The sequence below is a fragment of the Fulvia fulva genome, chromosome 3 (genome assembly GCF_020509005.1).
Source record: "Fulvia fulva chromosome 3, complete sequence".
Lineage (NCBI taxonomy): Eukaryota > Fungi > Ascomycota > Dothideomycetes > Mycosphaerellales > Mycosphaerellaceae > Fulvia > Fulvia fulva.
The window spans coordinates 802,462-827,385 of NC_063014.1; the positions used below are offsets into that span (position 1 = coordinate 802,462).

At 54.4% G+C, this 24,924-nt stretch overlaps 9 protein-coding genes across 9 annotated transcripts; 4 read left to right on the forward strand and 5 right to left on the reverse strand.

The window, feature by feature from the left end:
* Positions 1-284: 284 nt before the first annotated feature.
* CLAFUR5_07957 (uncharacterized protein) lies at positions 285-3,152 on the forward strand (the record flags this gene model as incomplete). The annotated part of the gene is made up of 2 exons (XM_047907105.1): positions 285-2,768; positions 2,820-3,152. The coding sequence occupies 2 exons, from the start codon at positions 285-287 to the stop codon at positions 3,150-3,152; spliced, it is 2,817 nt and encodes a 938-aa protein (XP_047759955.1).
* A 246-nt stretch (positions 3,153-3,398) lies between these two features.
* On the reverse strand, positions 3,399-3,866 carry CLAFUR5_07958 (uncharacterized protein; the record flags this gene model as incomplete). Its single annotated transcript, XM_047907106.1, has 1 exon — positions 3,399-3,866. One exon carries the CDS (start codon positions 3,864-3,866, stop codon positions 3,399-3,401), a length of 468 nt encoding a protein of 155 aa, XP_047759491.1.
* Positions 3,867-4,231: 365 nt separating this feature from the next.
* CLAFUR5_07959 (uncharacterized protein) lies at positions 4,232-7,634 on the reverse strand (the record flags this gene model as incomplete). Its single annotated transcript, XM_047907107.1, has 2 exons — positions 4,232-5,432; positions 5,485-7,634. The coding sequence occupies 2 exons, from the start codon at positions 7,632-7,634 to the stop codon at positions 4,232-4,234; spliced, it is 3,351 nt and encodes a 1,116-aa protein (XP_047759490.1).
* A 2,303-nt stretch (positions 7,635-9,937) lies between these two features.
* CLAFUR5_07960 (uncharacterized protein) lies at positions 9,938-10,195 on the reverse strand (the record flags this gene model as incomplete). The annotated part of the gene is made up of 1 exon (XM_047907108.1): positions 9,938-10,195. One exon carries the CDS (start codon positions 10,193-10,195, stop codon positions 9,938-9,940), a length of 258 nt encoding a protein of 85 aa, XP_047759811.1.
* An 860-nt stretch (positions 10,196-11,055) lies between these two features.
* Positions 11,056-13,482, forward strand: CLAFUR5_07961 (uncharacterized protein; the record flags this gene model as incomplete). Its single annotated transcript, XM_047907109.1, has 4 exons — positions 11,056-11,142; positions 11,456-11,550; positions 11,607-12,203; positions 12,255-13,482. 4 exons carry the CDS (start codon positions 11,056-11,058, stop codon positions 13,480-13,482), a joined length of 2,007 nt encoding a protein of 668 aa, XP_047759340.1.
* Positions 13,483-13,887: 405 nt separating this feature from the next.
* Positions 13,888-16,950, forward strand: CLAFUR5_07962 (uncharacterized protein; the record flags this gene model as incomplete). Its single annotated transcript, XM_047907110.1, has 2 exons — positions 13,888-15,099; positions 15,160-16,950. The coding sequence occupies 2 exons, from the start codon at positions 13,888-13,890 to the stop codon at positions 16,948-16,950; spliced, it is 3,003 nt and encodes a 1,000-aa protein (XP_047759812.1).
* A 211-nt stretch (positions 16,951-17,161) lies between these two features.
* On the reverse strand, positions 17,162-18,097 carry CLAFUR5_07963 (Efflux pump himE; the record flags this gene model as incomplete). The annotated part of the gene is made up of 1 exon (XM_047907111.1): positions 17,162-18,097. One exon carries the CDS (start codon positions 18,095-18,097, stop codon positions 17,162-17,164), a length of 936 nt encoding a protein of 311 aa, XP_047759813.1.
* Positions 18,098-19,055: 958 nt separating this feature from the next.
* CLAFUR5_07964 (L-threonate dehydrogenase) lies at positions 19,056-20,369 on the forward strand (the record flags this gene model as incomplete). Its single annotated transcript, XM_047907112.1, has 1 exon — positions 19,056-20,369. One exon carries the CDS (start codon positions 19,056-19,058, stop codon positions 20,367-20,369), a length of 1,314 nt encoding a protein of 437 aa, XP_047759799.1.
* A 1,173-nt stretch (positions 20,370-21,542) lies between these two features.
* Positions 21,543-23,531, reverse strand: CLAFUR5_07965 (Methylenetetrahydrofolate reductase 2; the record flags this gene model as incomplete). Its single annotated transcript, XM_047907113.1, has 1 exon — positions 21,543-23,531. One exon carries the CDS (start codon positions 23,529-23,531, stop codon positions 21,543-21,545), a length of 1,989 nt encoding a protein of 662 aa, XP_047759805.1.
* Positions 23,532-24,924: the final 1,393 nt, after the last annotated feature.

A 24,924-nucleotide genomic window follows, 5' to 3' on the forward strand; every position in this document is an offset into this window, starting at 1 on the left:
GACAATGTTGTTGTTCTTCCCGGATGGATTGCACCATCCTACATGTAAGTTGTAACATGGATGATTGCATGATGGTTGAGTTTCCGGATGGCGTCATTTGGCTCGGATCCGAACCCGAGGAAGGAGCTTGGGAGCGCGTCTCGACGCGTTCCATCTTCTTTTCTACCACGTCCACGCCGCATCCTGGCGATATGGACATTTCTTGACGAGTACTCATCACCTTCGATACGGTTGCCACATCACTCGCGCAAAAAGACTTCCCAGGACGATGACAGAACATCACGATGGCCATCGAAGCGCTTCCGCAGACCACGGTCAGGGCGTTGGGAGCCACTCAGGTACTGACTGATCCAGCGGCTGTAGTCAAGGAGCTCATTGACAATGCACTCGATGCGAAAGCTACGTCAATCGCGATTGAGATCCACAGCAACACCCTTGACATCATCCAACTTCGAGACAACGGCCATGGCATTGCACCTGAGGATCGTCCGCTGGTGGCGAGACGGTATTGCACAAGCAAGTTGTCCCACGACGATGAGCTGAAAGACATTGGCGGCTCTTCCCTTGGCTTTCGAGGCGAGGCACTCGCAAGTGCTGCTGAGCTGAGCGGCACACTCACCATCAGCACCCGCATCGAGGGCGAGCAAGTGGCGGCAGTGCTGAAGATCAACCAGCTCGGCGAGGTTGCTAGTCAGGAACGAGGATCGCTACCCATCGGCACTACCGTCAGGATCACGGACTTCATCAAGGCGAACCCTGTCAGGCGACAGGTCTGCTTGAAGAACTCGGACATCACTTTGAAGAAGATCAAGCGCACCCTCCAAGCTTATGCCTTCGCTCGACCAAACGTCAGGCTAGCATTGCGTGTGCTCAAAGCGAAGAACAGCAAAGGTGACTGGATGTATGCTCCGAAACCCAATGGCAACGCAGAGGATGCCGCTTTCAAGATCGTAGGCGCGGCATGTGCTTCGCAATGCACATGGTCTGTTCTCGAACATGAAAGCTTCACGTTCGAGGCCTTCCTCCCACGTCCAGACAGCGACCCTGGTAAGGTCAAGAACATCGGCTCCTTTGTGTCTCTCGATCGTCGTCCAGTCTCAACCGCAAGGAATACTTTCAAGCAGACTGCAAAGATCTTCAAAGAAGCGCTCAAGAGCTCGAACACGCACTTTGCTGACATCAAGGATCCGTTCCTGTATCTGAACATCGACTGTCCAGTCGCTAGCTACGATGCTAATCTGGAGCCGGCCAAGGACGACGTCTTGTTTGAGGATCCAGGCAAGGTAATCGAAGTGGCTAGGCTGCTATTCGCGGCAGTCTACACCCCAGCCGTCGAGTCAGAGAGAGCACAGGACCAGAACGCTCAAGAACCTGAAATCCCGACGCAACATGCTGGAATGCTCGATGATGGATTTACCACGTTGTTTGATCAACAGCCAGAAGAACAGCACAATAACGAAGTTACTCAGCATGATGGTCTGCCGATTGCTGGTGAAGAATTTTCAATCCTGCTAGCAACACTCAATCAAGAGGCTCTTGATGAAGGGGCTGAGCAGCCAAGGAGAACGTTCCGATCCAACATGTATGGCTGCGACGAAGAAGATCTGGATCATGTCGATGATCGCCCACCTACTGCGCAGATGGAGGCTGACCTGGAAGAGCTTCGGCAAGCAAGGAACGATGTCAATGCCTCAAACCCATGGGTACTTGCGAAACTGAACTCCTCAACGCGGAAATCCTTCGGACAGGAACATGGTGAATCGACTACGCCTCAAGCTTTTACTAGCATCAATCTCTCCAGTCCACCGTCGAAGCGCCCAGCAGGACCCAACTGTATTTCAGGCCTTCCAACGCCTCGGCCGTCATCTCCTCCACTGAATGCAGAAGGGTTTCATCCATCGAACCATGTGCCTGACTTCCGCTTAGCCAGAGACGGCCGCGTGATCGGATCGTCATCTTTACCTCCACCACAGCTTTATACGCCGATGCCATCTAGCGATGTTCGAGCTGTGGAGGATGAGCCATCGTCTCTTTCGCGACGAGGACGACTAGAGGAGTATGACCTAGGTCCGCACGACCCGAGTGGCACTCCACTGGAAGCAATACCGGATGTCAGCGCGAAGCGGCGCCGGCCAAGGGAGCAGCCTGGACACGGAGGCGTCAACAAACCCTTCGTGCCTCCGATGAAGAGCCGGCAGCCTGCTGAGCAGGTTTGGTTCGATCATCTTCAGGACGTGGACAATCCACGACCACCTGCGAGCAGCAAGCGAAGGCGCCAGAACGTGGATGTTCCTGGCCTTGTGTCTCAAGGCGAGCTCGGTGATCTTGTTGATGATCCAAGACCGATGACTCCACCACGACGCAATCGCGACATTCGTGACTTTGCGCAGCGACATGCAACGGACTCTGTCGCTGCTATGGTTGAGGGACGAAACTACGGACGTGCTGAAGCTGCAGCTCCAGCTCAAGAGAACCAGACTACACCTCATCCTCGCGAGACCGGTCTCCTACAGCGTCGCGGCTTCATGCCCGCGAGTGAACTTGCTAATCTTGAAGCACATCTCGGATCACCAGAGAAGCCATCAGTATCTAAGGCCAAGCGCCGCAAGACCGGTGAGAGGCCAGCTCTGCAAGAGCTTGAGCCTAATGCTCCAACATCGAACGCTACTCGCGATGATGTTGATGAGGAGTGGCGACCTGCTGGAAATGACCGAGCACCCTCACGCCGAAAGAGTTCGGGAAAGCTGGGTCGCACGAAATCGTCAAAGGTGAGTGATCCACGCAGAGCCAACAAGAATCTAATACTGACTTGCAAGTAGCTTCCACTGGAACGTGTCCCTGCTGGCCAAGGTACACACAACCTTCTCTACAACAATAAGCTATCTCTGACGGGCATATCGCGTCTCGCCGGCAAGCTCGACGAAAACACCTCGTTACTCGGTTACAACCAGCCAGCACTCGACCCACCTGGCATATTCCAGTCCGGAACGCTGAACATACACGATCTTACGAACAGTCTTCACGACCTCCTCATCAAGGCAGGTTCTGATGGCGAGCCTCCTGCTCTAGACAGTCTGTTCAAGGAACTGCAAGCTGCTTTTTCACGGCACGATACGACAGGGATTGAGGACGAGGTTATGTCCTCTGCATAATTATGGCAGCGTTAGTACTGTTTGTCATTGCTTTAGCGAAGGCGCTGGAAGAGGAGGATGATGATACCCATGCTTGCTCGATTTTGCTGAATCTGATCTGTAGGCGTCGATGGCACGATGTAGCTAGCTTGCTTACGTCGTACAAACAATATCCACATCTCCCGATCAGGCTCTTACCTCTCAAGTAACCTGAAATCGCCAGTCTGACCGTCCAGCCCGCGACCTGCATCTTTCGCGTCTTCAACATCACTCCCTAGCCCGCTTCGCCCTCCACCACTTCTTCCCCACCCTGATCTTAGGAACAACTCTCCCCCCAGCACTCTCCAAGCGATGCCTTCTCATGTTCGCCTCCATCGTCCCTACCTCCATCGTCTCAACCTCCATCGTCTCAACCTCCCCAACACCCCCTTCAATCCGGAACAAAGCCTCTTCGAGCCGAACCCGCCCAGCGTTGCGAACACTTTCTTCCCGAAGCCGGACCCTGTACGCGCGACAGAAGGGCGTCGATAGCGAGGCTATGGGACCCCATCGATCGAATTGCAGTTCATTGTGTAGAGCAGTGGAGTCGTCGATGATGTCTCTCCAGTATCGGCAGACTTGTTGGCATGTGCGCAGATGGGAACGCTCGCTTGTGCCGAAGGTGCTGGGGAGATGGAGGAGGATCTGCTCGAGGAGCTCGTAGGTCTCCAGGACGGCTTTGGCGGCTGGGGTCATGATGGGTGAGATGCTGTTGTTTGTTGAATGGGTGGTATGTGGACAGTGCTGTGGGTTGGGTTGGCGTTTGATGATGGAGTCTGTCGTCGCTTCGAAGGCGTTGTCGTGCTGCGTGGAAAGGTAGACTGGCGAGGGTTGCCTGAACGTTTAATAGTCTTCCGACTTTCTTCCAAGATGGCTACATCCTGCCGCATGTTTCGCGGAGCAAGTATTTACCCTCAAGACAATACCGAGACATGCTTCCTATCGAGCACTTTCCACCAACACTTCCCTGGGTTCGACCCTCCAGACATCCACTTCCACAATAGTTCCAAGAGACTGTCTTCCGAGATTTTCTTCAAAAAAATCACTGTTTAGATCCTTAGTCAGTCGCTGAGATGTATCTTATGCACGTCGTCCTCCACACCCATCACCCCAATGGCCCAATTAAGTCGTGCCTGGGCTTTCTTCTTCACAAGCCGTCTGTCCGTATCATCCATTTCGTTCGGCTGGGCGTTGGGGTCTAGCCTCTCCCAGCTCCCATTCAGACGTGGGTCATGTGTGAATTCCTGAGGTCGAGCGATTCTTTCGTATGGTGGTCCTCTTCCTGCTGCGGCTGCCTTGACCCAGGCAGTTTCGCATCCATTCGCAATGAGCTCCGCGCTACCCCAGCCGGTCCGCTTCGCGATGCTCCATATTCGTGTTACGGTTTCGCGCCGTTGGTGAGGATCTTGGTATTGTACTGCTGCGAAGAAGGAAGGCATGCAGCTCTCACACAGCGCTGCGCCCAAGCTTGGGTTTAGGGCTTGCTCAGGAGGTCCCGGCACAATGCCTGCTGCTATCCTGCCGATCTCGTTTGCGAAGAATGCTGTCTCATGAGCTGCGATGGCTGCCGCGACATGTGCTGCCGGAGGCATATGTGGGTGAGCCCGGATTGCAATGATGACGGCCATGTTGTATAGTGCCCACATGCAGCCAATGTCGTAAGACCGATAGACCAACGCTTGGCCGAAGGCGGTCATTTCGGGTACATAATAATCTGGGCCAAGCGGTTCAAAGTCCTTGCCGAGACTCGTTTGGAAAGTGTGCAGCGCAGCACGAATACGTCCATACTCCTCCAATGCGGCTGCGGTCTGAGCTTGGAGGTCGCCTTCGAATGGGTCGTAGGGACGGGCACTCTGGGGCGAAGTCGTCGGCTGGGTCGGCCTATAGACTGACGGCATTTGGACATTTGCTCTAGGTGGCGGGGCCATACCGAAGAATTGTGGCATAGCAGGCGGTTGAGGACCTCCAGGGGGACCTCGAGGCGGTATGGTCGTGCCTGGCATCGGAAAGCTGTTCGTGGCAGAGACAGGCGTAGGAGGGACCGAAGGGTGTTGTGGCGGGCGTGGTATGTTCATCTCTGGTGCTGGCCTCCAGTTGCCGCCGTTGGCTTCCATCTGCTTCAACTTTCGCTCGCGATCTCTTGACGAAAAGTCTGCGATTCTTCCAAGCAGAAGAACAAGGTGATCAAAGGTTCCATGAACGGCATCTCCTCGTCCAAGAGGTGCTCGCGGAGGACAATTCGCCCACCGACTGAAGTCCATGCTGTGCAATGTCAGTGGATCTGCTTCTAGCACGAGGAATCCAAGGTACTCACAGGAGATGGTTGCCGCTCACGATGCTCTGGATCACATCTTGCTTGCAGTACCACCAATAAAGGTCCTTCAAGATCTCGAATTTGCTCAGATCCAAACCAGGAGGTATATTGACACGAGGTGTCTCAATACCACCATGATCGTCATATCGGACTTCTTTACCCACCATATGGCTCACCACCCGCTCATCGACATCCATCGTCTGGTCGAGCAGGTCGTCCTGCATCCAAGGCTCTTCCGAGCTATGTCGCCGCAAGTGCCGTGTAGCTTTTCCACGCTTCAGTCGTCGGAACTCCTTGGTCATGCTAACGAAGTCTGTGTCGACAAACAGCTGTTTCGACCCTGCCAAGTGAGCGTTCCATTTCATGTGATCTGCGGTCATCACTTCGTAAAACCCAAGCAACATGGTTGCTGCAATGGTTGTGACCTTGAGTCTGCCTTTCGGCGTGGCCACAGAGTTATGGATACGCTTGAGGGCCCATGCATAATGTTGCATAGATGGCGTGACCGACGCATTCTGCAGTCGAGCAATGTGCAGGCTGGCAAGTGCCAACATCGCATGCAGCAAGCCTTGGTTGCGGAGAGCCGCCACCGGCAGTGTGTATGTCCATAACCCTTGTTGTGACAGCGGTATTGAGCTCTCATTGAACATCATCGAAGTGTTTCTTGGGTGCCGCTCGAATATCGAAAGGCTTGGCCCTGTCGCAGAGATGAAGTGTGCGAATACCCTCGCAGTCGCCGGATTTTTCAGTGGACTCGCCACTTCTTCTACCTTGTATCTGGCCAGTATTCCGGCGTATATGAAAGTATCATAGCGGCGCATCTGCACATCGTGGATGCTGATCTGGTTGAGCGCAAGAATCCTACTCAGCTTCCTCTGCCGCTCAATGCCATACTCTGGAGAGGCATTTGTATCCACATCCATCTCATCATCTTGTTCCACATCGTAGTAATCGTCATCTTGCACCTCGACCGCAGCGACGTTGAGCATATATGTAGGTGTCGCATACGGAGCAGCGTGTGCCTCGTGCTCGTAGTACTCCGGCGTAACATGATCTCCATTTGCGGAAGGTTGAGGTCCGGAGAGGCTTGGGCTCGTCTGATGGTAGTGGTTTTGCTCAATGGGAGGGGCGTGGTCGATTGGACGAGCGACCTCCGGCTGAGGAACGTAATGATTGTTTTCCCTTTGTTGCCTCACCGCCACGGCAGGTGTCTGGGAGAAGGACAGCGTTCGACTGGACGTGTCTGACACGGGTGTCGGCACCACGATGTCCTGTTCGGTGCCTAGAGGCTTAGTATTCGACCATACTTGCATATGAGCGCGTTCAAACTTGACATTGTGATGAGGGTCGACGGGCTCATGTGCTGATCTATAAGCATCAGAGATATGTTCAGTAGGCATCGTCACTACGGGTAACATCTGGCCGTTCTGTTGGTTCGACTGGTGAGGACTGAATAGTCCGGCTGTCGCAGCCACAGACTGCAAGCTTGCGGTAGCGTAACCGTTGCTGAGTTCAACAGCTGGTGCAAGACTTGGTACGTTGTGTGCAGCTTCTTGTGTCGTGTCCAGATACTGTGCTCTGAAAGATGGCTGCTGGGCCTGGTTGAAGGGGTGAGCCGCGGCCTGCGGAAAATGAGGCAAATGCTGGCTGTGACCGTGTGGTATCGGGGGCTCCATGTGCGCTATGATCTGCTGACGAGGCTGCTCTATGGTAACGTATTGCTGGAGTTGCGTGTCGAATACTTGGATGTACTGTTGGGCATGTTGTTGCTGTTGCACATGTGCAAATGCCGATGGGTCAAAGCCTGGTGGGTGTATGTCTGGGTGTGAGCTCGCTGGGCCTGCCAGAAATCCCGCCTGGAAGGTAATGTGGGCACCGCCATGAGGAGCTGGTTGGTAGTCGAAGGTCGGCTGCTTGAAGATAACACGCTGGTTGTATCCTTCGCAGAGCCGTTTGCTCTTGATACAGTTCTTACACACCGGGCGTTCCTCGCCGCACTTGATGCGACGCTTGCGACATGTCAAGCAGCCCGTCTTGGTTCGCTTCCGGGATAGCTTTGCCTTCAATGCGGCCTCAGCAGCCGAAGTGTCAGCTGTAAGAGGTCGCCCATTGTCGTAGGCGAAGTCTTCCGACTTGATGTCTGGAGCCATGCGGTCGGCCTAGCAGGAAAGTAAGCCTCTATATCGCCTGGGTCCGCTCATGGTCTGGTCTGAGGAGGTGAGTAAGTGATTGTTTTGCAGGAGATGTTGTAGGCTCAAGGTCGGGACGGCAGCCGGAGTGAGATGCAGTTGACACGACAAGGTATCTAGCCGCCTTCGACAGGTCGGGTTCGTCAGCAAGAGACTAGCAAGGCTGTATGTGGCACTATTTGTCAAGGATCTTCGTGAACAGTCCTGGTCGGAGGAGATCAAGACCAGGTTGAGCTCCCAGGCGTGCTTCCAAGAATGGACCCGAGCTGTCGGAGACGCTCGCGGGCGGAAGGGTGCCGAGAGGTGCAGAGAGGAGTTTATCTTGACGACAGCAGATCTCGCAGCAGTGTGTGTGTCGCGTAGCAGTGGCAGAAAGAGGGAAAAGCAAGCGATGAGGCAGGCGCCACGCCGATTAATGACTCTGAGGACGGTAGAGCCTCAATGCTGCCACTAGCGAGCGGGTGGACACTGCAGGTCCGACGGTGTGGAGTGTGTCTTTGACCCCTCTCTGTGTTTGGCGTGTTGTTCGCTGCGGGATGCCGTGAGCAGGGCACGGCGGGGTGTGTGCGCGATGCCGCGATACCAGAGATAGAGCTTGCTGCTAAGGATAGGTGGTCACTGGTGGTCAGTGCCACTGGTCACTGGCCGTGTTTCTTATGGCCGTGCCTCGTGGCCGCTGGGTTGTTGACTTGTTTCTAGCCGTCGGCTGCGTGGCAGAGTCGTCGGGAAGGGTGAGCGTGTCTGTAAGAGAGCAGGGCGGCGCCCAAATGGTCGTCTGCTGGGCCTCTTTCGGCGGCGTCAGACCTGGCTATCGTTACATGTGTTTCGATTCCGACGGCTCTGTTCCAGGGACCGGGCCAGCCCAATCTACTGGGCTCCTTAGCTTTGCCGTATGCAGAACACAGCTGGGGCCGGATATGCTGGCCCAAGGTGTTCCGATTTGACAGAGACTCAGGCGTGGATGGTGGACTGCCTCGGCCGCTGAAAAGCGTTGCGGCCTTGGCTGGAGGTCAAGGTCGCGGCGATACTCGGTTGGGCAACAACAGGCAGATACCGCACGCATCGCCCGCCAGCTACACAGTGATAGTACGAGCACACACGCACTACACCCAGCTGTGATGCGATGCTGTCGCGACTCTTGTCAAGGTTCGAACCAAACGCAAGGATGCCACGCGCTGCGCCGGCTAGTAGATAGAGGATTCGTGATGCCAGGAGGACCGCAGATCAGGGCCACGAGGGAGACGCCTCGTGGGCTTTGTGGATCCCGGACAGCGTGGCTGGCTGATGTACCGCCGGGCGGAGAACTCTCTTTTGATGACTCTCTTTCTTTTTGGGCCGAACCCGATCTTGCCATCAATCATCACACATGATCACAGTCAATGCGAGCTGAAATGACGCACCGGCGCACGCTTCTTCGTCTTCGTGATGCGCTGGCGGACATCTGCGATCGCAAAGCACATCCACCGCGCATCACTACTGGCGCTGCGTTCATTCGCGATGTTTTATGCAGACGATATGCAGGGAACGCCCGGGTAGGGTGGCGCTCTGCACGCTGGAGCGCTGGGATCGGGGCGGCTAGTGCAATTGGCAGTCGCCGCGAGAATTGTGAGAAGTGAGCTGCGCGAACGTGGTACAAGAAAGGCCAGAAGAAGAAAGTACACCTATCTGGAGGGCAGATCTGAATCACACATTGCGCCTCGTATCCAGACCATCGGAACAGAGTTCTGTCTTCTCCGCATCATGCGCCGTCGAACGCTTAAGTGCAAGGCTGGTCGCACACTCACATGTATCTTGTACCACGGATCAAGGCCTGGACGCCCTTTTGTTGGTCGTACACAGTGCCAGCTTCCGTGCTGACGGCGGTGCTTATCGCTGCGAGGATGCTCGAACGGCATGAACTGTGGATGCGAACCATCCAGATGTCGACCTCATTGACCTCATGATGACAGGAGCGATTATGATCAGCATCTTTTTGAATGGACTACCTCGTATGTCGACGTCTCAATATACAACAGTCAGGCGCATCACATCACTGTGAAACGACGTGCATCATATGCGAGGAGCCAAAACCGGGAGGGAATGCCCATGTCAGACTCTGCTGAGCCCCTTGAAATTCAAGACTCCTTGCTCAGTCTGATGCTAACATCAACCATTGAACAGTCGCAACGTAATGCCCCATCGTCATCCACCATCCCCCGGCTCCCATTCTGCTTTCGCGCCCTCGAAGCTTCTGGCAGTCTTATAATGAAGATGTCTTGTTCCACTCAGGTCGTCTTGGTAGTCTTCTGCGGTCCTTGACTGTCTTGCTCCAAAATCTTTCCATCCTCGGAAGTTGTCTTCTTGTCCGACGACGTCTCAGCCAGTGCTTCTTTCTGCATACCAAGCGCATTCCCAGACGTTTTCGATGGCAGCTGGAATGTCCTAGAGAATTCCTTGAGATCGTCGCTAAGCACGCTGCGCTCTCCGGCCTTGTCCGGCCTGGGTGTTTGGCTCCATCTGATCTGCGTTGGTTGGCTGCTCATACATCGCTGCAAGGCCTCATCGCTGGCCTGCTTGGGTGCTTGGTAGGCTCCATGATTGTCGGCACAGTGGTTGGTAGGTTTATGTCTTGATTATTGCATGAGCAGATTTTGTGGGTACATTGAAAGGAGAAGAGAGACCGGCAGAATTTGAGAAAGGATTTGAAGTGCGTTGGGGCAAGTCATGGATACTACCTCGATATCATTCGTCTAATGTTTCAAGACTCTTGTTGACTTATGCTGACCAACTTCCACCACAGAAAATACCTTGAAGGATCTCTGTCACTTAGCGTTGGCCCCATTCCACCGAAGTAGGCTGTACTCGAGCCTGCCGTTGAGTGGGCTGCAGGATAGACGGCAGCAATCTGCACAGGATATGGCGACCTTCCTTCCCTTGCGCACAGTAAGGCTCCTCAATGTCCTTGCTGTTGAGAAGCCGCCCGCCCTTGTGATAATGCTTTGTGTCATGGATGTAGAATGAGAACATGATTGGCGCTCTTTCAGTCCAACAACATTCTCAATCTCGGAGAGATGACCTCAATGCAGTCGGCTTCCATACCTAGGAAACTGGGAAGGGTATCGACATGAACGCTGCAGCCCGCTTCCCGTACGAAAGGACAGCACTTGTGGAAGGCGCCAGTGAATGTTGGAGCCTCAGGCAGGAACGGATACGTCCGCCGCTAGTCACGTGTAAGACCTGGGACTCTGGGAGTCAAGTCACTCTTCCGGCGTGGGAGCCAACGAGTGCAATCACGCAAATACGTCCACGCTCTTGTCCTGCTCAGCGGCAGCGGCATACTCTTGTACAGTCGCATTGCGTTCCTCTTGCGCGCTTGTGGGAATAGCTTCAGAGTGCGCCGACCATGGACTCATCAGCGCGCAAACGCAAAGCGTCCGCGTCCAACGCGACCGCATCCGAAGGGGCATCGTCGAAGAAGATCAAGTTGCTGGTATGTAGTCGCCCTCATTTTCTTCCGCAGTGGCGTGCCTAACCATGGCGGGCTCGGTGACGCGCACGAGATGCGCGCCTGGCAGAAGAACATGAAGGTGCAGTGCGGATGTTGGGGCGGAGGTGTCGCATGTTGTTGTTGGAGTTGGGAGGGAGCTACGCGACGGGTGAAGTGTCGAGCATGGGCGGCGGCACCATTTCAACCCACTTGCAAAGCACCTCCGTCATCGCCAGGCCCTACACCGCACTGCATTGCACACCAAGCCGCCAGCCTCGCTGCCAGACCGTCGCTAACAAGATGCGCCGCACCGCAGAACTCCAACCCGGCATCCAAGCAGAACTCAGCACCGGACGTGCAGCAGGTTGGCTACAAGCTGCTCGAGTACCTGGGCAGAGCTACCGACAAGACGTATGTTTCCGCCCCGTTTGACGAGATGGCAACACACCATACTGACTGCCATGCAGCGGCCATGCGATCGCAGGCGCGTTCCTCGTACTACCACCGCGCGATGAACTGCCAGACTACTATCAACAGATCAAGCTGCCAGTGGCACTCGACATCATCAAGAAGAAGCTGGATCAGAATGCCTACCCAACCGTCACCACCCTCGAAAGCGACATGAAGCGCATGATCCAGAACGCCAAAGACTACAACTTGCCCAAGAGCGAAGTGTATGAAGATGCAGAGAGGATACGCAAGCTCGTCTACAACTACATGAAGCAGCACAATCCTGCATACAACGACCCGTCTTACACTTCGTTCGCCACTCCCATACCAGACGGCCCACCGCCGCTGCCAACTCTCAAGCTCACGAATGGTGCAGCACGGCAGACTGAGCCTGTCAAGCATGAACGCGAGAGCAGAGACGGTAGTGTCAAGCCCAGGCACTCCACTGCACCGAAAGCATCCGAGCCACCCTCAGAGAGAAAGTCCTCAGTAGCACCAAGTGCGGCGCCAACCACGGGTGACGCAGATGATGAGAGCATGGACTTCACAGGCAAAACTTTCCAGGAAGCACAGGAAATGATCATTGCAGAGTGCATTCGCTACACCGACGATGAGTATGTTGATTCGTCCGTCGCTTTGTCTTCTCGCCGTACTGACTTCCGTAGGGGCGAGGCCATCTTCTACCCTTTCGTGAACCTCCCCTCCCGGAAGCTCGAAGATTACTACAAGGTCATACGACATCCAGTCTGCCTTAAAATGCTTCAAAAACGAATCAATGGCATCCATGGACGTGCACCTCCAACCGGCGTGACGGACTACAAGACATGGGATGCATTCGAGGAAGAGACCAGCTTCATCTGGAAGAATGCAAGAGTTTACAACGAAGATGGTAGCGACATGTACACACTCGCAGGAGAACTTGAAGAACACTTCAAGTCTCGACTTGCTGAGGCGAAGGAGAAGGTGGAAGAGCCAGCAGCAGCACGAATCAGGCTTGGTGGTCCAAAGCCGCCACAAACAACAGCAGCACCCAAGTCTGGCATCACACTTAATCTGGGTCAGCACCGCAACTCGCCAACACCCGGCGTGAGCGTGGACAACGAAGCCTTAGCACGACAGCGGGCAATGGTGTCAGCGGGTGTCAACGGCCAGCAGACACAGTCGCGGCCTGCTCCCCATGTCAACGGCATGGCCAGATCATCCTCACAGCTATCCAACACAGATGCGCCACGGCCTGCGAGCAACGCCAATGCGACCAGCCCCTCTGGCGCCAATGTCAAGTATGAGAAGATGTCCACACTGTCGCCAGCGCCAGCACAATCGACCGCGGCTGGGGCCATACAACCCATCACCAATGGCATGATGCCACCACCAGTCCTGCGACCCACAAGCAGCAGCCCATACCCGACGGCGCCAGGCTACCCGGGTGTGACCAGCTATCATTACACTGCGCCGGCACTACTTCCCCCGACGCCAGTGCGATCGTACCCAGCATCTGATGCGTTACTCCCTGTTGTCAGCATATCAACACATCCACAGCTCTCGAAGGTTCAGTACAGGGAGAAAATTCTGCCACATCCAACGCTCTCGCACCAGAGCACGACCATCACGCTGCCTTCAACACACTATTGGCTGCAGATCGCACCTACGATCTCGCGCGAGCTGTCTATGGGACGTGCTTACAAAGTGTTTGTGAGCGTCAATGGAAGTCGTATGACTCAACGGGATACCCAGTATCATACGGATGACGGCACGCGGACGCATATCTACGAAGGAAGCTTGGCATCGGGTGTAAACAGGATCGAGGTCGAGGTCGTGGCAGCGAAACCCAACGAAGAGAAAGGGTTGGACATTGAGAAGGTCACTGTGTTTGCCAATCTGACTCGGCCATAGTGATTGACTTAGAGCGTCCTATCGTGAGTTTTCCACAGATAGAACCGCATATGTCTAATGCCAACGTTCTCAGACAGGCGCGCTGCGACATTTCGCTAGACAGGACTCCATCCCGGTTCGTGCAACGCCACATGAAGCAGCGACCTGCATGAATCCGCAACCGCAGCGAGGTCGACTCCATTCAGTGCGGATAACCATAGCCTGAACGTGTTGAATCCCTCGTGAATTGGAATGTGACAGGACGAATGAGACTGGCGCTGACGGTATATGATCCTTGTCGTGCATGCTCACTGCCGCTAGCGGCCTGTGTCACGACAACGGCGCCTCTTGCGGCAACCATGCAAATACTTCCACTTCAACCTCACTTCCCTCTTCTACGACAATCGACTACCTCAAGCGGGCACTATGGCACCGAAAATACCACTGACTGGTCGCTATGCGCGATACAAAGCAGGGACCAAGAAAGTCATGTCATGGCTTGTCACCACTGCCAATCACTGCTGCGACATCACGAACATCATAACCTCGCTGCGGACCACGAAAGATCAGAACAAAGCCACAGCCACAGCCAGAGCCACGGTCGATCTCAAGACAGCAGAACTTGTCAAGCTGGCCGAAGCCATCGCCGGAGCCGATCCTCGAGTGCCAATCCCTGCCGACATCCTCCTGACCTGTAGAGATGTCATCGAAGGTAGACAGAGAAGTGCGGACCACCACGTGGCATACGCCTCATACAAAGGCATTGCGCTCACCGAAGAAGACAAGAATCACCAACACTTCATCGACGCGCTGCAACGAATCTTCCAGGTACTCGAGTCGGCACGAGCACCAGACGATCCCGCGGAGGAACACTTTTGCCCACAAAAGGTCGCCAAGCGTGGCAAGAAGACTAGGAAGACTACAAGCACCACGAAAGCGCCGCTACAAGCCAATCCGTTCGAGACACTCACCGTCGAGGAGCCAACGCTTATCGAGGACTGTACTGGCAGTGCTGAACCACCGACAAAAGTCTCCCTCGATCTTGGCAAAGCCGAATTCAGGCTCGAGAAGGAGGTGGAGGATCGCGCCTTCGCTTTGTTGTGCCATCTCCAAGACCTGGACGACGTACGCCTTTACGTGCGCGACTCCTGGATCCAGTACAGCATGGGCGACATCTCCTTCGCGCTAGCGAGCATGACTACGGAGGTTGCTTTTGGACTCCTGAGATGTGCTGATGAAGAGTTCGCAGCAATGTGTCCTGAACTTGACGATTACGACAAAATTCTGCAGTTTCTGCACTTGGAGATCGTTGCCTTTGACAATGTCCCCGTGGCGTATGTTGTCAATACTGAAGCAAGGGAAGTCGGTCGTGATGCTGCATCTTACTTGAACATTGCGGGGCTGCTCTTCCCCTTGGGCGCCACGATCTTGACCATCCATGGCGACAATGCCACGCGGTTTGTCCGCAACGAAGCTGCCGCAAAGAAGGGGAGACCGCAGGAGTTGGAGCTCGCATGCGCCAAGATTTGGGCAGGTGCTGACGGCTTTATCGATGTCATCGTGCGAAGTACGTTACGTCTTCTCATGGCCCAAAACGCTCAGCAAGACAGGATGGACGACTTTGTTCGGGGGCTCAAGGTAAGCCGCTGTGTCACCAAGTCATGCTTCCAGAATGGACGTGTTGACCTTATATGACAGGAGATGCCGCAGTCTGGAATCCGCCGCTTGTGGCTCGCTGTTGCTTGTGAGATATACGTCGACATCTTCGCCATTCTAGGCGATCACGCGCTGATCGGGACACAGTCGCTAAAGGATACGATACAGTCGCAGCTCGACATCTGTGACTTGATACTCCGCCGCCATAGTGATGATATCCAGAGACGCGTGGGTGTTATGGACGAACGTGCCGTTCAGTGGACGGATTGCATAAAGCATCAGGCCCCGCGGGCACTGAGAGAACTTGACCTCATCACCAAGGACATGGACCGCCACGTTCATGGTGCGGCATTCGAGGCAGACCTCCAAAGGTGGACACGCGGTCGAAGCCTTTATCTCAACGGCCTCGAAAGTCGGTTCCCTGTTCAGGCTGGTGGTTGTGCTTTCTTGCTCAAGCTGCAGCTGGCAGATGCTGAGACGTACATCGTCAACCACGGCCTGTTCATCCATTCCATGGCGTACCTATACAAGGCTGCACGGCACTTCGGTCTATTACACCACGAATGGCACGACGTGGATTTCGTCATCCGCTCGCAGGCACCAAGTGGCGGCACTCACGGTCCTCTGGTGCCCAAATTTCGTGCAGGCTGTAAAGTCAGTGCGTACGCGATGGAGTTTGCGAAAGCATGCGGCATGGAGTCAACGGCCGAAATGTATCGCAAGCATGGCAAGCCTAGTTTCAATCTGTGGGAGGAGGGAAAGCAGATCTTCCTCTGCGGTGAGTTTCTGGAGGCTTTCATACGCAGTATCGATCCCAAAGAGAAGAACCAGCCTTTCGGCCGAGGGAATCATAGCAAGATGATCGAAGTCATGCTGCACAAACTCACCTCAGAGCATGCGGCTCGGCAGGGGCAACGCACCTCAGCACAGCCATCATCACAACGGGAGATGTTCAACCCTCTCGAACTCCTTACAACATTCGAAAAGTCCTTCAAACAGGACGAGCCTCTTCTAAACTTCCCATATGTCAGGTTCTGGTCGACATGTGCGGAGCTACTGCGAGCTTGTTGGGATGCGATCAGAGACGAAATGCCAACTCAATTCCAGAGTCTCAGCATCCACAATGGCTACCTCCACGCCGTAATGGTCTGGTTCATGCTCGCTCAACTCGGGAAATTCGACGACAACCCCAGAACCTCTTACATCAAGAGCACTGCAGACAGCATGCTCGCGAAAGCCGCCAAAGCCATCGAACCCTACATCATCTCGCACGGTAAAGACTTCAGCGAAGCCGCCTACGATAGATCCAGCGGCCGGATACCCAAACATCTCCGTCCCGGGTGTTCCACAAACTACCTCGAAAAGCTCGCCACCAAGCGAGACCAAGCGACGACCCTCGAACGCGCCGGTACAAGCGTCGCATTCTCCGGCACTCTCACATCTCTCTACCACCCTCACTTGACCGCCCTCGACATCACAGCCGCAGTCAAAGCCTCCCCAGAAGATATCGGCGAGTACGCCGTCCCCTTGCCCGAGTACATGAAGCACGGCGGGAACTCCGTCTCTCTGGGAGATTTCATAGCGCCTGCGAAAGTCTGGATACCGGAGTATGACGATGAGGCTGAGCTACGACGTCGGCTAAAGGAGGTGGAGGAGTATGTGAGGCAGTGTGAAGACAATGGGGAGGAAGAGAAGATTAGTCAGGAGATGTGGACGAGGCTTGAGGATATGCAGAAGGTTGTGGCGAAGGTGGAACGTGGTGGGACTGTGGGTGCGGAGACGTTTGATGCTAGGACGAAGGAGTATGTTGATACTTATTGTCCGATGATGTGAGGAGTTTGAGAGATGGTGGCGGTCGGGCTGGTGGGAGGAGTGGTTGGATGATGCGAGCAAGCAAGCTTGTCGACGAAATGGTCTGCACGATAGGCTACAGCAGTGCAGATGCCACTTTGATGGGAGTAAATAGATGGTCAATTGAATATCTGGAGTACTGGTTCCTCATCCCATCTCAACGCTCGCTATACACCACAATCCGTCGTCTTCCTCACACCCCAACCATCTCCTCCTCATCACTACTCTCCCCCGCCACCCTCTTCTCCGCCATCACCACATCCCGCTCCTCCTCGGGAAAAGACCACCCAGGATGCCACACATTCAACACCACACTCGCAATCGCGCACATCACACTATCCAACCCAACAAACAACCTCTGATTCCTCAAAATATCATTCTGCGGCCCCCACCCCTTGGCCAGCTCCGCAAGCCTGTACGCACACCGGATCAAAATCACCGAATACGCCAGCCAAAGCGCCGCGCAGAAGAGCTTGAACTTCATCTGTCGCCTCAACGTCGCCGTGGCAGGGTTGAGGTGCGCGCGGTTGCGGTAGATGGCGAAGCAGTAGTCTGCCGCGAAGAGACCGAAGGCGAGCATGGTGGCGACCTGAGTCGCGAGCCCGGCTATCATGATGTTATCGCCGATCTTCAAGACTTTCTCGTCTTCACTCGCGGACGCCGTCGCGCCTCCGGCAGCTTGCAAGACGATGCTGAAGACGTCGCAGCTGATGAAGACCCACGTGTAGAGGCCGGGACGCAAGCGGCTGAAGCCAGCGCCGAAGGTTAGGCAGATGTGCTTGAGGGTGTAGTAGATGCCAGCGGAGTAGAAGGCGGGTGCGAAGGTTAGGAGGACTACGCTCATCTTGAAGCCGGCGTCCGAGAATGGGTCCTTCCAGAGTAGCATTTTGGCGACGTAGCCGAGGAGTTCGCTGAGGCAGCCGAGGACCATTGCTGTGGTGAAGAAATTGGTTTTGGTGAGGATGCCTTGCCAGGTGTAGATGAGGCCGGAGAGGGTGAAGAGGATGAGGAAGACGAGTGTTGCGGCGAGGTTGGGTCTGTAGCCGTAGACAGATTGGGACGGGTCGCATGTTGATACTGTGCAGCCTTGGTTGGGGTTGGCCCGGGGGAGGAGGTGGAGTGATTCCATTGCGAAGGTGGCTGTCAAGACCAGTGTGTTGATGATTGATCGCTTGGGGTCTGAAGTGCTCGTTGAAGGAGTACTCTTCGCCTTGTAGTCGCCTTGGTGTCGGGAGGATTCTTCGGCCGTAGAGCATGGCGAGCTCGTGGCTGCTCGTGCGTCATTAGCCTCATGTGCTTCTTTGTCTTTGCGGCAGGCCAAGGAGCGAAGGATTTAATGCGCTATGCGGTTCGGGCATTGAATGCGAGGTCTTTGTTGTTGCACGACAGTACCACTCCCAAACGGCCGAAAACTGAGATGCTGTGCAAAATCGGGATGGGCTCAGGATGTAGACTTCTTGCTATTGTGACTTTGTGTGCTCATCGCATACCTCCTATTGTCTTGGACGTCCGTGCTCAGAGTCCAGGGATGAAATCTTTCGACGCGATTCACGCGTGATCGTTTCGAAGGCGGTCCATCAGTGAGTGAAGACGGCTCGATATTCTGCCAGCAAGAGCATTGCTGTCGTCGCTGCCGCGTCTCGAGGTAAGGCGGAGTCGCATTTGGGTGTTTCTGTCTGTCAGACTTCGTGGAGCTCCACCAACTCGCTCTTGCGGTGGGCCAGACGGCGCGATGTGCTGCTTCCACATCTTAGTGCAAGGCTTTGACATGGCGCTGGTCGCGAAATGAGAACAGTTGATGTAGCTTGTTGAACAAACCACACCTTGCAACAGAAACCACGATACGCAGCTGACTTTAGCCGCCGGAACGTCATTGCCCGATCTACCCACTTCAGCGGCAACAATCGGTCTTTGATATGCTCGCAGAACATTGAGCCAGAAGGTTGAGCGAAAGTAGTCTTACCTACATCACGAGTTGACACTGCCACAAAGCGCATGTTGAGTGAAGTTGAGCAGACTGACAGTCGAATTGAACGCCCGAACGACAGATCAACAGCTAGATCAGCAACAGAAAGAACACCAACAACATGGCTGACACCAAGCCCGTCATCGGCTTCGCAGGCCTTGGAGCCATGGGAGGTGGCATGGCAAAGAACTTGGTCCAAAATGGCTTCACAGTCTATGGCTACGACGTCTACCAGCCTCTGGTTGACAGCTTTGTGGAGGCAGGTGGCAAGGCAGCAAAGACGCCCAAGGAAGCTGCAGCCCAGGCAGACTTCTTCGTATCGATGGTGGCCAATGCAGCACAGAACTCAAGCCTGCTTTTTGAAGGCGAAGATGCTGTCATCAAAGGTCTTGGACAGGGAAAGACTTTCATCTTGTGCTCGACCACCCCTCCAGCTTTTCTACACGAGCTGAGGGAGAGACTCGATGAGGAGGTTGGACGATCCGATATCAAGCTACTGGATTGTCCTGTATCTGGAGGAACGATTCGAGCAGCAGATGGCACGCTGTCGATATTTGAGTCTGGGCCAAACGAAGATCTTGATAACGCGAAGCAGGTACTTCAGACCATGTCTGCTAACCTCTATCGCATGGGTGGCATCAGCTTCGGAACGAAGACCAAGACAGTCCATCAGCTTCTCGCAGCCACCAACATCATCTCAGCATCCGAAGCCGTGGGTCTGGCAGCGACCGTAGGCCTAAACACCCAAGCCGTAGTAGACCACGTCAACACATCCGACGGCGCCAGCTTCATGTTCGAGAACAGAGCACCACACATGCTCAAAAACGACTGGCACCCCTACTCAGCCCTCGCCATAATCTGGAAAGACGCCGCCATCGTCACAGACACAGCACGAAAAGCCCTTATCCCCACGCCGGTCGCAGACACCGCCGAGCAAATGTACATCAAAGGCGGCCAAGCGGGCCTAACCAAAGTCGACGACGCAGCCCTCGTCCAACTCTACCTCCCCAAATCCCAACCCCACCTCGTCAGCCAAATGACCTCCGCCGACGTCGCCATGAATTCCTCCCACAAAGTAAGCAAAGACACGATCGTCGACCTCCTCGCCGGCATTCATCTCGCCGCCTCGATAGAAGGGATGGCGTTCTGTAAAGACCTAGGCATGGACCGCAAGACGTTGTACGAAATTATCTCGAAAGCAGCAGGTTGGAACGCGATGTTCACAAAATACATCCCCGCCATGCTTGAGAAGGACTCCTGGACCCTCGCGGACTGTCCTGGGGCAGCTGAAGTTGGGCAGAAATTGGCCGACGCTGTGCAGAAGGCGCAGGCGATCAAGTACCCGACTCCCATGGCGTCGAGTGCGTTGCAGCAGTTTTCTTTTGCTACGCTTGTGGATAAGAGTGTTAGTGGGCAGGATCGGCATAGTAGATAGAAATTCGACGGCCATCGTCCTAGGAAACGCCTCACGCTGAACGCTACAGAAATACACACCAACATGGATCTCAATTGAATCCAATAATCCCCTGTCCAACCACCGCACGATCCTGCACGAAAGAAACCCTCCTCCCAATAACCCCATCCCCACCAACCCCTAAATCCAGCACCGAAGCCAAAAGAAACGGCACCCTATCCCTCGCCACAGCCGGTAACGCAAAGCGATGCAAGATCGACCCTTCTCCTAACCCTTCAGCCCGGAGATCTCCATCGCGACTACACAAACCATCATCATCAACAACAGCCTTCATAGTCCATTCCCTCCCGATGCTGCTACTACTCACTGAATAACAAAATGACTCCCCCGCCAACTCCCCTCCAGCCCATCAACAATCGCCATCGTCCCTCCATTCGCTGCGTCGGAGGATAAGCGTAATGAGAGTTCTCTCCGAAGCAAGGGGCGGCCTGAGGATGAGGATGAGGATGAGATTGGTTTGAGGATAGCGACGGTGCCGCCTTGGCTGGCTCGGCCGGGGTCTCCGTTGCACATTGTGCTGCAACGATTGTGGTAGTGTAGATAGATGTATGGGATAGGTCTTGGCACGATGGGCGCAGAGGCTGAGGTCGCTGAGTTTAATGGTATCGAATGTAGTATAGAGATATTATTCGCTGCTGTGAATGACGTCGAGGTTACTGCAGCATACCATGAACAGCAGCCATCGAGGTTATATCATCAAGGTAGTTGTAGTCAACGTTGGTCGGCACGTGACCTGATTGTCTGCTCAAACTTACTCAAAAACATGCTCACTGAAGCTCTCACATGATGTGCATGATCCCACTGATTGCAGACACAGCCATTTCATCACAACATCTTCTTTCTATTGTATCATCTTGCAACACTACATGATACTACACTCCACTCCTCTTGACACCTTAAGTGTTGAATCTCCTTGATCCATCCGTGCCATGCCACAAAATATCGCCAGGTTAAATTCCTCCCCGGTCTCTCCAGTTGAATGGGGTATCTCTGTAAGAAAGACTGCTAGAACGCCAATAATCCTACTTTTTGCCGACTTCTTGTTGAAGAAGAAGTCGTGCTCACTCGTCTCCAAGTGAGCTTTGAACGCCTCGCTAAATGCGCACGAAACACCCTGCCCATATGCTCTATCATCTAGTTCTTCAGCGGGCTGTTGGAGGCCGCTTTGTCCGCACCATTGACGGCGTTGTTACCGTCTGGGACCCCGTTAGATTCTGGTAGGGCGCCATTTGTTTTGGGCTCGTCGTGATGCCCGTTGACCCCGTTCGTGACCCCGTTCGTGGCCCCGTTCGTGACCCCGTTCGTGGCCCCGTTAGTTACAGCGTTTCTGGTGGCGGTATCGAAGCCAGGCACTGTGAGGCCCTTGAACAGGTTGAAGATGCCATTGTTCTGGCGGAAATCGTTGTGCACGATGTTGACCAAGTACCAGTTCTGGGTGATGTCCTGGACCAAGCTTCGGCTGACGCTGCCATCATCGTAGCACTTGCTCCACTCCAAACCGAGGTGGTAGAATTCGTCTCTCCAGGCCAAGAAAGAGACGGTCTCAACGATGGTAGGCTGGACAATCTCCTTGCCAGGGAACACACCCCAGGTCACAGCGTTCGGGCCGCCGTCGGTGGGTGCGTTCGTCTTGAGCTCACCAGAGCAGTTGACCGCGTAATATGTCACATCTGGGTCGCGGTTCATGCGCTCGACGACTTCGTCGATCAGCTCTGGGGCCACCAGGACTTCGAGGTACTGCTTTTGATAGACATATCCGTTTTGTGGGCCCCAACCGTATATTGGATGGTTCGACTTGGCACCATCGACTGCAGGCTGAGAGTTGATGGTGAAGATACCGCGGCTGTTGAGGTCGACGAGATCGTCGACAAGCGTGTTTGCCTCTTCATTGATGGGAGACTCCGACCAGGGCAAAGTCTCAACTTTGCCACGCACGTAGCCGACGAACAAGTCTGAGATCTCCTTCAATGTCTTCGGCTCGCCCCACAGTTTACGGTTGTGCTCGTTGGTTCCCTTCAGACCAACACCATACTCGTCAAGGCTACCGAAGGCAGGAGATCGACTGTCACCCCAGCGTCCGTTGGGAAATTCATCCCAGTCTTGCGTACGTGCGACGTATGCTCGGTTGCGGTTCCGCCAGAATATTGGCCGCACGTTCTCGTCTCTTCTGTTCTTGCCAAGCGATTGTCGCCATGGAAGCGGCTTGAGGTCTGGGTTCGCACTTGTAGCAGCTGGCAGGAGATCCAACTTCTCAAGGACCATTTCTACGGCTCGTGACAGGTTCATGGTGTAGAAGTGCAGGTGCATGATACCGGAGTCCATCAGCTTTTGGCAGAACTCCACGATCAGGTCACAGCCAACCTCCCTGACCGCGCCATCGTCATTCTTGATTGGTTCGAGGGCCTCGTGCCAGTGAGGTGGGATTCGACATTGTGTCCAGTTTGCTCGTCTGATGAATGCTGCGTGTGTTGAGATTGGCATGATTCCTGGAATGATCTTTACCGACTCTGGAATACCAGCGGCACGGCACTTCTTCACCCATTCGATGAAAATATCTGCATCGTAGCACATCTGCGCTACAATGAATGTGCCTCCAGCATCGACCTTTTCCTTCAAGTACTTGATGTGCTCATCTGCACTTGTCTCCGGGTCTGGGCCTTCTGGGTAGCCTGCAATGCCGATATCGAAGTGGTCACCATACGTCTTTTTGATATATTTGATCAGATCTCGGGCATATCTGAATCCTCCTTGCGTTTCCACCCACTTCTCTTGCTCTCGTGGAGGGTCGCCTCGTAGGGCAAGAATATTTGTGCAACCAGCATCGTATGCATCTTTCAGGGCACCGTCGACCTTGGTGAGCTCCATGTCGGTACACGTCAAGTGCATGCATGTCTCGAGACCGTACGCAGCTTGTGCCGTCTTGACCATGTCGACGGTCAGATTTGAGTGACGTCCTCCAGCCCCCCAGGTGACATCAATGAAGGCAGGGCCAAGACTGTGCATCATGTCCATACGATCGTACAAGTTCTGTACACCTTGAGCGGTCTTTGGAGGGAAGTATTCGAATGAGAAGGTCGGCTGACCCTTCCGGTGGGCAGCGTCCAGCTTGTGTGTGATATGCATGTTGGCGGTAGCGATTGTGCTTGTAGGTTATGTCGTTCGTGTATGTGTATGTGTATGAGGTGGCGTTGAGGGAGATACGTAGGAGAGCAGCTGCGGAGTGAAGTGGTTAGCGTAGTGGTCGGAAAAAGCCGCAGTATGGTAGATTATGCATTGGCGCTGTACTGTTCATGCTGGCAGCACAAGCTTGCAGCAAACAAGAGAACAGGGGAGATGCTGTCAACGCACATTGTCTCGCACAGTGCACTGCGTGGGAGGGTGCAGCGTGGCTATGGGCTGCTTGGGATTGTTGCAGTCCTTTGATAGTGAGAGTTTAACAATGCTCCGAGGATGTTGCTTTGAAGTCTACCAACTCCTGTCCGTTGTACAATGACATTACGCCAGGTACGGCTACTAACACAGGAGCGGGTGAGGGCGTGAGGTTGCAAACATATTCGGTTGAGGATGTAAGAAGGAAAGCTTCGATGATCTGCTCGACTTCTGAGGTGACACAAGGAAAGTCCACCCCCCACTTCGGCGATGACGGACCCTGCCAACTGCGGAAGGATCGACCGGGAGGTTTCAATATACGCCGAGAACAATACATATCCGGTCGAACACTATCGTTCGATCGCAGTCATTAACATTATCATGCTACTACACTTGACCATCAGGACACTTCCTCACCACAGACAACAGGCGGTGGCATTTTCAAGACGCTATTGCGATGCACGTGCAGTCAGAGCGTACCTTATGCTCTGGGCTGCAAAGCGGCCCGAGTGCAGCTCTTGAAGCGTGTTCGGCCATCAAAGAGGCCTTCCTGTGGCTACGACGGTCCGCGAGATGCAGAGCGGTGCTTACATACATTTCACGCATCGACGTGAGGTACCAGGAGGAAGCATCGTGTTGTAAGCTTGGATAGACGGCTTCGTGGCATGCTCAAGCTTGACCGGCGTCGTGATCCTCGACAGGGAGCGCCATATCGTCAAGACTCAAGAGCGACCGTCACCAGCTGACACGAACACTACGATAGTTCGGTCTGGGCTGAATCGCTGTGTTAAAGACCAGCCATCTCTCGCGATCTGCTCAATAGTCTCTCATTCTTGACATCCACAGACCAAACTAACAAAAACAGACGTCGACAAGACAGCTTTCGAAGCTACTTGGACAAAGTCGTCCGCAGAAGACCCGAGAAGCCCTCACTCGGAGCGGTAGCGGAACAGCGCTGGAGCGCCTGCATTGCAAGAGGCGGTATAGATGGTATTCACGGCCCAGATCAGGTCATCTAGATGCTCATGAGGCTCATCAACCATACACGTCTTGCTAATGTCCACATATCACCTTCACCCCCTCCTGTCCTAGTCGAGCATTCATTCTCTGCTTTTCAGACGCCTCGTATGTCTCTGCTAGGACTCTC